At 43.0% G+C, this 11,311-nt stretch overlaps 1 protein-coding gene across 1 annotated transcript; it reads left to right on the forward strand.

Moving 5' to 3' along the window:
* Window positions 1-7,160: 7,160 nt before the first annotated feature.
* Window positions 7,161-8,616, forward strand: S100Z (S100 calcium binding protein Z). Its single transcript, XM_008640910.1, has 2 exons — window positions 7,161-7,301; window positions 8,458-8,616. The coding sequence occupies exons 1-2, from the start codon at window positions 7,161-7,163 to the stop codon at window positions 8,614-8,616; spliced, it is 300 nt and encodes a 99-aa protein (XP_008639132.1).
* Window positions 8,617-11,311: the final 2,695 nt, after the last annotated feature.

Below are 11,311 nucleotides of genomic sequence, written 5' to 3' on the forward strand. Positions count from 1 at the left end.
AGCCCCAGACCAAAAGACTATTCCTCCTTTCTTACGTACGCACAGACTAAGAGAACACTATATTTGCTTCATTTTTCTATATTGATTTAACATCAGTAGTGCCCAGAAATACTGAATCAAGTTCATCTGTAATGTTTTTTTTAATTTTGTTGCATCTTTTAATATTTATTTTGGCACTGGTGATGAAGAAGGTGTGAGTTTATTTGCCAGTCATCTGCAAAGGAGCCCACCTGGAGGTGGGTCATCTGCAAATGATCTCACAGGAAGGGTAGAGAAGATGGAAACGATGTGGTGAGCTCTGCATCTGGAGCTGTGGTGGGCACCCCACACACCATGGCATAGCCAAGCACAGGTACCAATGCCAGGGGCCCTCATTGCTCAGAGATGCTCCTTGGCAGCAGAGTCACACAAGGCCCTGGAGTCCCATTCCCAAAGTAACAGCTGCTGTATGAGTAGTTGGAAACCAGGAAAGAGGAACTGAGGCAGGAATAACTCAACAACCCACCTAGGGTCATGGAAAATCTGTGTACAATTTTCTAACCACTACAACTTGGTAGGTGACTTGCTCACCATCCTGGGACACACGACCACCCCCTGCAAAGAGAGGTCCAGTAATTATGAAACATAAGCTGAACCTAGCTGCAAAAACCTTGTGGAAGGAACTGGTCATCAGAGAGAATTAGGATGACGGCTGCTGCATGTTGATATGAGTTGGAATTAGAAAAAACATGAGCCAGTCAGAACCAGCGTATGCCCAAGGGGTGGGTTTTCCCTACTGATCAGTGGATCTGATGCAAGGGGAATGAGTGTCCTGGCTTTGTTCAGATGGTGATGTATTGCCAAGTACCAGCAGTAATGTGAGCTGCCACTGCCAGCTGGGGCTGGGTGCATGGTCTCTTGTTACCAGGCTGCTCTATAACGGGACCCTCTGCCACTACCTGGGCCACAGCTGGCTCAGACTCTCCATCTACTCTGGGATATATTACACAGTATTGGCCTCCTTCCTGGGCATAGATAGACAACATTCAAGTCATACATTTCTGGGCTGATACACAGATGGATAGATGCGTCTACTTCAGAGCTATAAGAGGAAGAAAGAACTGTAGTCAGAAATACTCCTAAACTCCAGTTTAGAGTTAATGAAAGTTTTCTACACTATTTTACAGATAACAGTACATTCATATACAACTTGATGTTGCCTTCACAGGCTAGTAGTGAATGGTTACTCACAGAGGTAGGGAATGGTGAGCAATTTTCTATGAGGAGGAGAAGAAAGCAATAGGTGGTAACTGAAGTCAGTACCTCAATTACAGACAATGCTCCAATTTGTGTCCTAAGTGTATATCACAAGAGAAATGACCACTATCTGAACAAGCAGGGTTCAATGATCTGGACACTTCAGTGAAAAAGTCATTTATGTATTTGGAAAAGAGGTGTGTGACTTGTTCAAAACAGGACTCAACAGAGAATATAAGTACACACTTCAGTTGAGCAGCCCTTGAAGTGTAACCCACTAAAAAAGATACCTAGAGAGTAAACCACGAAAAATTGCTGCTAAAAGCACCTAGCAAGACATTTATTTAACTGTTCTTTGCTATTCTGCTGCCCCTGGGATCACAGCAGTTAAAACAGTTTTGAAGGTGTGATCTGGAGCCTGTAGGGGAGGAAGACATTCCTGATGTAAATAAATATATCAATCAGCCACCCAGATATGGAAACAAACCACCTATGAAAATGCTAACAATCCTAAAATGAGAAAATGCTCATTACAATTTAACAAGAACTTCTGATTCAAATGTAAGTCTCATAAATTCCGTGATCTATTTAATACACTCTCCAGTATAATCCAGGCTCTAATCCAATATAGGATTTTTATAGTGTAGTATAAATGTCCTTATGAGCCTTGCAGTGTTGCTTCCCATCTCACCTTTTCCCACTTTGGGGTTACAACACTGATTCAAAATATGTGCATACCAAGAGCTGTAAGAGTTTGGGAAAAATAAATAATGACAGGATGTGGGTGGGAGGCTGACTTGCTTTCCCAGCACAATAATTACTTTTGAGAAAAATGTTCCCCACATGCATTCTGGCAAATGTTGAAAGCCAGATGCCCAAAGTACAAGATTCTCACACTTAAGCTGAGTAGTATTTTACTGTGGCTTAGAATGGCACTTTATAAAATGCTCTGGCTTAAAGGCAGCTTGTGTCATGTTGTCTCAAGAAGAGATCAAGGAAAAATCCTGGTGAATAAGTCAAAGCTCCTTCCTAGCTGTGGAAGAAGACTGCTGACCTACGTCAAAGACTGACTGCTTTCAAACAAGTCTGAGTTCAAGACCTCTGCTCATTTGTTTGAGGAGCCGAGACCAGTGATAAGGTTTTCTGCCTGTGGTCTGACTGCCCCATGTCCAAGTAGGAGGGGAGGAGCAGTGCCATAGAGCCTCCCAGCTGGCTGCATGTTTACACTACCCTAACTAAAATAAAAGGAAACAGTGCTGCTTGTTGGGTCCTTTCTCAGATTTACAGGGCAAGGAACAACCTCCACTTCTCTCAACAACCTCCAGTGAAATCACAGAATCACAGACCAGTTTGGTTTGGAAGGGGTCTTAAAGATCACCTAGTTCCAACTCATCTGCTATGGCCAGGAACACCTTTCACTGGACCATGTTGCCCAGAGCTCCATCCAACCTGGCCTTGAACACTGCCAGGGATGGGGCATTCACACCTTCTCTGGGCAACCTGTGCCAGTGCCTCATCACCCTCTCAGAAAAGAATTCCTTCCTTATATTGACTGTAAACCAACCCTCTGTCAGTTTGCAGCCATTACTGTCCTGTCACTACATTCTCTTGTACAAGTCCATCTCCAGCCTTCTTATCAGCTGTGGAAGGCCACAATTAAATCACCTTGGAGTTTCTCTTCTCCAGGCTGAGCAACCCCAAGTCTCTCAGCTTGTCCTCACAGGAGAGGTGCTCCAGCCCTCTGATCATCTTCTGAGAGAGGTGCTCCAGCCCTCTGACCATCTTCTGGAAGTCACGGTGACTGAGTCATTGCATAAGCCTAGCTAGCCTATAACTTGCTTGAGAAAAGATGGCAGAATTCAGCCTTAGAGAGATTTTGTGCCGGGCCCCGTGAAAACTCTGCCCTTCCCCTTCTGACAGCCATTGCTTCCACAGTGCACATTTTAATGTTGAAATACTCATCGGAAAGGTGTAGTTGGGACAGTGTATAAGGGTCAAGGACATAACATGAAGGGGACAGTAAAACGTGGAAATGGATTGGATGAGTCAAGGGTTATAGTGCTTTCAGGTTTAGTTTTGAGTTTGAGTGAGGAGTCAAGACTATTTGAAGGAAATTTGTAAAGTCAAAGTATTTGTGGTAGTGGTAGGTGGTGCAAAAAGGGCCAATGCTCTCAACTGTATCTTGGGATGCTCAGATTGAATATTAGGGCAGCCACCTTCCCCAGAGAGGTAGTGCAACACCTGAGCAGATTACCCAAGAACTTGTGAAATCTCTGTCCTTGGAGGTAGTTAGTATTTACCTAAACAAAACTGTGTCTGTCTAGTCTGATGCTGGAGATTATGCAGCTTTGAGCACGCAGTGGGACTAGGCATTTCCAGAGGTTCTTTCCCACCAACACTGCTGTGATTTGGCAGGCTGTGATGGACAAAGTTTGGTAACGAACGAGGAAGGCACCATCCTTCACCATGTCTATAGGCATGCTGCAGTCCTGCATCCTCTGTCAACCACGTCTGGTGTTGCTCCTGTGCTTAACCTACTGGAAACCAGAGTGCAGGGTGAGGATCAATGGGAGAATGGTGGTTGCTAACACAGAGTCGGGTCTTGGCCTGATACTGAACTGCTTTGCATTCTGTGCTGATTTTAGTTACCTTCAGTGCCAACTAGATATTATACTAAATCAGATTGTGCTGGAGTGTTGGATGAGGAAGCATGTAACAGTTGATTGATAATCATTAATTTTGAGTAGACACTCCTGGCACCTGCCTTCACAGAAGTTATGAGACAGCTGCTGTCACTGGAGCCACTGGCAGGATTTCGCTAGCCAGGGGGGAAAGAACTGGACACAGCAAATTGCATGGACCCCTTGACAAACAAGCTCAGTGCAGCTGCTCCCTGTGTACGTCACACACTAGTGTAGAAAAGAAGGTTTCTTACACAATTAGCTGGCCTGAAAGTAGCTATAGAGAGAGTCTGCACATATTATATCGCTGTATAAGTTATTGAGCTGATGTTCTGGAGATAATAGAGGAAACCCTGCTTTATTCTGTCCTGAGGATGGCAGCTCTGAAAGTTTACACCTGCTTCCTGGAAGTTGTACCTCCTGTAGACTCTGCTTAGATAATTATTTTGCAATATTCATTAGCCAGAGGATCAGTGTAATAATATATAGACAAACAGAAGGATTTCATGCTTACGTTACGACTCAGCTGTGGGTTTTTTCTGGTTGTGGGTGAAGCTGCTGTTGAATAAATGGCAAAAACCCACATAAACCCAACAACGAAAAACAACCAAGTATTTTGATGTTTATCTGGATAATATTTCTGAGCAATAGTTACAATTATTAGTGAATCACAGGCAAGACAGAACCCTGTGGCTGTAGCTATGTAAGGGGCTCCATGCTTTCTCTTCTCCTCTGCAGACACAGAGGATTCCCAGAACTGAGTGGGAGAGACGTGCTATGCCTGATTTCACTCATGTTCTTCTCTCATATGCTCTATATGATCCAGCTAGATCCCAGTGCTTACAGGAGCACAGGGACAACTCCTGTACAAAATCAGGCACCCATGAGCTTTCCGAAACACAGAAGAGGTACAGAGGGCAGCTCTCCTCCCCAGCTCTCCTCTGACTCCAGGTGAGATTATGCTCCTCTTGTTCCTCTGGTTTCCACCTTAACTTTTTATAAAAAGTCCCTGAGCACTGGCTTGCCCCTTCCCTGGTGAGGACTCCTGGCCACAGGGATGGCTATTGGAGGTGATGTCCTGCACACAGCACTATGCATGCCCCTAGGGACCTCTAGCCAGAACAGCCTGCCTATTTTGGAAATGACACTTTACACATGGTCACTTCTCTTACCACTGGGATCCAGTATTTTTAGTGTTCCACCCCCTCCTTCCCTCCTTTTTGTCCCAGAGGCCCACACAAGGCCCCTCAGGTTGTGCAGACTTGTCACAACAGCACAGGCAGAAGAAACATGTCTGAAGGCACAGGAGGCAGGGAGGGGTGTGGGCCGAGATATATGTTGGTACTCAAAATTAGGAGTGCATGGAGAATTTCAGAGCTAAAAGCAATGCCCACCTCATTCTCATTCCCTCTGGCTGGAATGAAACAAGAAGCTGCAGCTCTGTCCCCTGTTCATCTGCACAGTTGTGCTCACTGGACATGTGTGTGCAGCTTTATTGAGGGAAAGCAAACCCTCAAGCAAACTCACAAGCAGTTTTTCATTTCATGTGTCTGTCATTTGTTATTTTGGGTGGTAAGTAGGCCCTACCACAATGAAGCTGCTGTTTCCTGCATCCCTCAGCAATCACTTCCAGCATCAGCGAGTTGCTGGGGTTGGGGCAGAGGTCATTTATTGCCTTTCTGGGGCAAGGTCATTTATTCAGAGAGAGATGCTGGGCTACAGTTGTTGTGCAGGGCTATAAAAATGAAGCCAAGTCTGTTGTTCAGTGTACACTGTAATTCCAGGCACACCTTCCACTGAAACTTGTTCCCTGATTTCCTCGTGAGGACACAAGTACTACAGTAAGAATTTCATTTGGCAAGAGACAGTGTTTTAGGTGTATGGACATACCTGACAATTCAAGTAGATGTCCCAAGGGATATGTGGCAAACTCACCTACATGCCTACTCCCAGGTACCCAGGTACCTTTGAACTCTGGCTGCCAGCACTGAGGCACTTAGATTCTAGAAATGCTGAAAGACAGATTAGAAAGTGTTCTTTTGAAAAAGGTGGAAAGTTGTTTCATATCGATTTGGTGATTGCTAGCATTTTCTAATTTTGACCTTCAAGACCCTGAATGGGCATATTTGTAAAAGGTCAAATGATAAAAAGTATCCCACGTGTTCCAAATGCAGCCCTTTACTCTGCCTGGTGAATATTTTAGTGACCCAGTTACAGCAAGAGGCTTTTATTGAACAGAGTAGGCAAATGCAGAGGGAAACAGAAGACCTGTCATCCCTGTGACGGTTATACGTCTGTCTCTATGTGTGTAATCCACCCTCTCAACCTGATAAACAAGAGCCTGTGCAGGGGTTTGAAAGGAGGGTGACCATCACCTTCTGTGATCTGGGTATTTTCTTGTGTGCACCTCCGCTAGCCTGTAAAACAGGTAAGTCTTAACCTTTGCATGATGATATTGCTAAGGACTCCAGTCCTACCCTCAAGCGCATTCTGGCTTTTTAATCTTTCTCCACAGCTTATTCATCATAATTTTTCACTTACACCTGATTTCTCCTTTAAGTTACTTTTCGGGTCCACTACTTTGCATATAATTGTATTTCCATCCGTTTTCTTGGTGCTGCTTCCCTGTGTACCTTCTTATTGTACACTCAAGTGAGGCAAACCTTGGGGGTGTCCAGCTCACATCCATTTACTGCAGACAATTTATAGGAAAAAGGCTCAGCCCAAGCAAACAAGACCAAATAAATTGAAAGATGATACTTGTCCTTATTACTGGTGATCCTCCTCTGATCATCTTTAAACCGGTGTGGATCTTTCTGTATAAAAGCACATTCTCTTTTGCAGATGGAATTTGTCAAACTCATTTTCTTGGGAAAATTTTTAAATTAGCAGGTAAGAAGGTATGGCTTCATTTTTCCTGTATTTTCTGCTATGGGTATAAAATATTTCCTTTTGAAGTAGCTTTATAAAACGGATACACAGTAGATCATTTTCTTAAATAAAAATCCTTCCTTTCCATTTACCTTTTTGAAGCAATTGCGTGTGAGTTCAGGACAATGGGTTTTTTATATAGTGCATCCTTGCTCACACACAGCCAACAGGATGGATCAGCTGAAAGCCCAACTTTTCAGTACTGGTAACAATTTCTGTCTCCATCTGGCCCTCCTTTCCTTCCCAGAGACTGGCTTTTGGTTTGACTCCTGTGCAATGTCAGTGACGGTATCTTTGCCCCACAGCACTACTATGACCACACAACTGGAGGATGCAATGGACACCTTGATCAAGATTTGCCATCACTACTCTGGCAAAGAAGGAGACAGATATAAGCTCAGTAAAGGAGAACTCAAGGAGCTTCTCACCAGTGAGCTCACTGACTTCCTTTCAGTAAGATGCAGCTTCTGAACCTCCTGAGTGACTGTTTCATGGGTGGGTTAAGCAGCTATCCAAGTGCTTGGATAGGAATAGCATCTCCTTGTGCAAGGCCCGTCCTGTCACAGTCTCTCAGCTGACAGTTCTTCGTGGAGTTGTACAGAAGAACGTGATGTCAAATGTCCCATTTCAGAAATGTGTTTTCAGAGGGTGGTTGAGCCCCAGTGCCCTCCCATGTACTACTGGCAGCTGAGATGGGTACTGGAGCTCTGTATACTCCATGGTGCTTTTGAGCAGGAGGGCTAGGCCAGCCTAGAAGCAGTAGCAAAATCAATACCAAATACAGTCCAGTTAGTTTTTTGTTTGTGTGTTTTTCATAATAGGGCATAGATAAGCCCATCAAAGAATTAAATGCAGCAACCAGTTCTCATGAGAAAGGAAAGTAGCTTGTGCACACGGGCCACACAGTACTGCTGCTTGTGTGCCCTGCAGAGAGGTGCTAAGAAAATCCTTTCAATGATAAGCTGCTCATCTGAATATCTCTTTGCATGTTTGTTATGTTCTGCATTGCATAGAATGGATGCTTTTATGGAATCATAAGCATTAATAATAATGTTTTTATGTATCCTCTTAGTCGTAAAAATTATTGTGGACCCTATGACCACCGGATTTTTTTACATTGTATCCATTTCCTTGAATTGGATTTTCTTTTAATCTTGGCTATTGATTTATTATTATGAGATTCAATACTCTTGCAGCCACTGAATAGGATGTGTTGTTTGCCAACCAGAGATCTTTGAATGTGATGAATGGATATATAATATGATCATTTATGAGTAGCCTGTTGGAAATCTAAGTATTTTTTGTTGAGGGATGATACAGAGAAATGCACTTCACAGATCCATCTTGTCAAAAGGGATCTGTGCTCAGCATCTCCTAAAATCTGTTTGATTTATTTCAGTGCCTATTTAGTACCTGTATTCCTTCTAAGGGTTGCACTGCCTTTAGTTTCTGATGCTGTAGTGACTAGAGATATAATTACTGTTCAGGTGCACATTTGATGCAGCCTTTTATTTAGTAACACCAGTCTCATAACATAGCAGTGGTGCCAGGTGTGTCAGAATTGCACATTCAAGATCTGTACAGCTAAGTCACTTTTCTTTCTCTCTAGGGCCAGAAGGACCCCCTCCTGGTTGATAAAATTATGAATGACCAGGATTCCAATAAGGACAATGAAGTGGATTTTAATGAATTTGTAATTCTGGTTGCTACTTTGACTGTGGCATGTAATAGTTTCTTTGAAGAACAGCTAAAGAAAGAGGGATTTTAAAAATCCTCGATGTAATCAATCTCCTGGCCACAAACGCAAGCAAAGCATGCCTAGTTAGGTAGCCCTCACTGGTGTTTAGTGAATACAAACCATCATTCCTCCAGCTGTTACTGCTGTAAGACATTTATGGAGCTGATCAGCAGCTGGTGTAAGCTGGACCACAGCCAGCTTACATTACTTGAGGTCTGGCTTTTGATATTTCCAGTCTTTGCACTCCCTGCATCTGTAACATGCCTTTATCAGTTGCCCAGGTCAAGGGCTTGGGGTTACAGATCATTTGGCAGGAGTTGAGACTTCTATTTCTTAAATGTCAGTGGAAAGCAAAAGGCATGGGAATGTTACTTATATACTTCCTGAATGGAAAAAATTTGGAATGAGACGTAAAACTTGCAATTTATTTTTCAGTCATTTTATAATGATCTCATTTTGCAGCTCAAAACCAGCCGATTCTTTTTAGCTCAGCTCTGCTTATTCTAAAACATTTTTTAGATGCTGCTCCCCACACTCATATTTCAGATGTGGTCACAGCTGTCTCTTGCTGCCTGAGCATACAATACCGCTTGTCATTGTTACAGGTTCATTTCCTCTATGTCTCCAGCTTCAATTTTGTTTTGTTGGCATTACTGCATCCCAGTAGTCAATTTCTTCACTCGGCATAAATTAATTTATTCATATGATAAATTATTCAAATACATAGAAGATTTAGTCAGCAAATTGCTCAGAGGGCTGATGGAAGGACTGGGTCTTTGGGGGGAATGTGGAAATGCCTTCTGCTTTCACTCCTCTGGCATGGTTAAAAGGAGGTCTTTTAGAGGACCACTTGTGGAGGATTTAATTAGATGGAATTCCAGGGTACAACTTTGTAATGTGAGTCATCTCATGGAAAAATGAGATTTCATCTTACACTGATCCACCCCATGGAAGCAGGGGTTCCCTGGACCCCATGGCCAGGCAAAGAGAGAGTAGGACAACCCCTTCCAGTGTTAGCTTGCTCTTGGGTTGAAGTAAGAGTACTTACACACTCCTGTTTGATTTAAGTGTACTTCTGAAGCCCTGAAAATCCGTAGTGGCAGGATATTGTGGTTTTTTTCTTGCATGGAGAGCTCTCTTATTTCCTTGTTATTTTGTTTGTAACTCAAACTATAATAAAGGGCATCTGAATTAAAAGAAGACTTTCTGTTTGTGTAAGAGGTTATTAAAAAACCACTCCCCAATGAAGATGTGCCCTGCTAGGCAACATTTGAGGAATGTGGTTCACTTATCTCTCCTTCTCAGACCTCCAAATATCATTCAGTAAAGTGTACAATTGTATGAAATTATTTATGATTAAGAATATGTAATCAATTATAAGCAGGGGATTCTACAGGGTGTAATAAATATAGCAAGGGGCAGACATCCTCCTAAGAAAGGAGCCACCACCAAATGGTGTTATCCCAGAAAAAAAAGAAAACTTTGCAATGGTGACAGAGCCACAGCATGCTTTAACCCTTCAGTGGCAAAATTATACAGGATTCGCAAAATATCTTCTAGATCAACATGGCAGAAATTATGAAAGTAAAACTGGTAACAACCGGACAACTTTTTGTCCCCTTTAATGTCATGCACCTCAATATCATTGCAAGAGTTGGACTGGGATGGCAAAAGTATCAGCCAGAAAAAATGTCACTGTTTTTATGGTTTCTCATGGGTCCCAGACTGTTGCTAGCCTCTAAGCCTTTCACTGTCCTCCAAGGGGAAGTGAAAGAGCAGTCTAAAGCTTCAACTCCAAGCTAAAGGAATAAGATTATGCCAGTAAAAACCAGTTTCTTTTTTACAACATTTGAGCAAGAAGCTTTTTGGAAAAAAGCTCCAGAAAGTTCATTAACCCTTTGCCCATCCCTGATGAACGCTTGGACATGTAGCAGCCCATGTGCGTAGCAGATTATGCTAGGTCACAGCTGGCAGCAACAATGTGCCCTGGAGTCAGGCAGCAGGAGTCACTGCTGTGACAGAGAGGGCTAGTGGAGCCATCTCATCTGAATTTACTAGGGATTGTATACATCCTAATTCCTCTGTGAAAGGGGCTTACTTGCACATGAGCTGTGGGTGAATCAGAGGAGAATGACTCAAATAATCTCTTTTCCAACGAAGTTTTATAAAACCTTGTAAATCACTGGTTTGGGCTTGTCTTATTAGGTGTTGTTTGTTTCTGTTTTAACTGCAAGGACAAATGTTAAACTCTGTCAGTTTTAAAGAAGAATCCTTTTTGTACAAAGACTGGAAACCGAGCAGAAATATAAGAAAATGCACAAAACACATGCAAAAGCTGAAACCCACAAAGCCTTTGCACAATGTGGGGCCCTGGGGTAAGACTCGCCGTCCTATTCTTGGGCTGTGGGCTGACCTGCTGGACCAGCGGCCCTCTCGGACTCCTCTCCTGCAGAAGCCAACTAAAGTTCCAGTAGTAGACATCACTGCTAAGAAAGATACATGAAGATCACCCAAAAATTTTGAATTGCTTCTGAACCAGAAAAAACTGTGAGCAATCCTCTGTTCCATAAGCACTCCTCAGGAAGGAAAACAGCACTGAAGCCACTTATACTGGCTGTGCATGATGGTTCATGCAAGGCCAGCCTCACTATGAACATTATGTCCTGAAGATGTGAACATTTTGGGTTTTCCTTCTCTCAGAAGGGAAAAATGTCTTTTTCAAATC

This window comes from Corvus brachyrhynchos, unplaced genomic scaffold, assembly GCF_000691975.1.
Source record: "Corvus brachyrhynchos isolate BGI_N302 unplaced genomic scaffold, ASM69197v1 scaffold8, whole genome shotgun sequence".
NCBI classification, from domain to species: Eukaryota; Metazoa; Chordata; class Aves; order Passeriformes; family Corvidae; genus Corvus; species Corvus brachyrhynchos.

Bases quoted from the DNA above. Each gene is read 5' to 3' on its own strand.
- S100Z (XM_008640910.1), top strand. From the start codon at position 7,161: ATGACCACACAACTGGAGGATGCAATGGACACCTTGATCAAGATTTGC. The intron at 7,302-8,457 runs GTAAGATGCAGC...CTTTCTCTCTAG, and splicing joins AGCTCACTGACTTCCTTTCA to GGCCAGAAGGACCCCCTCCT.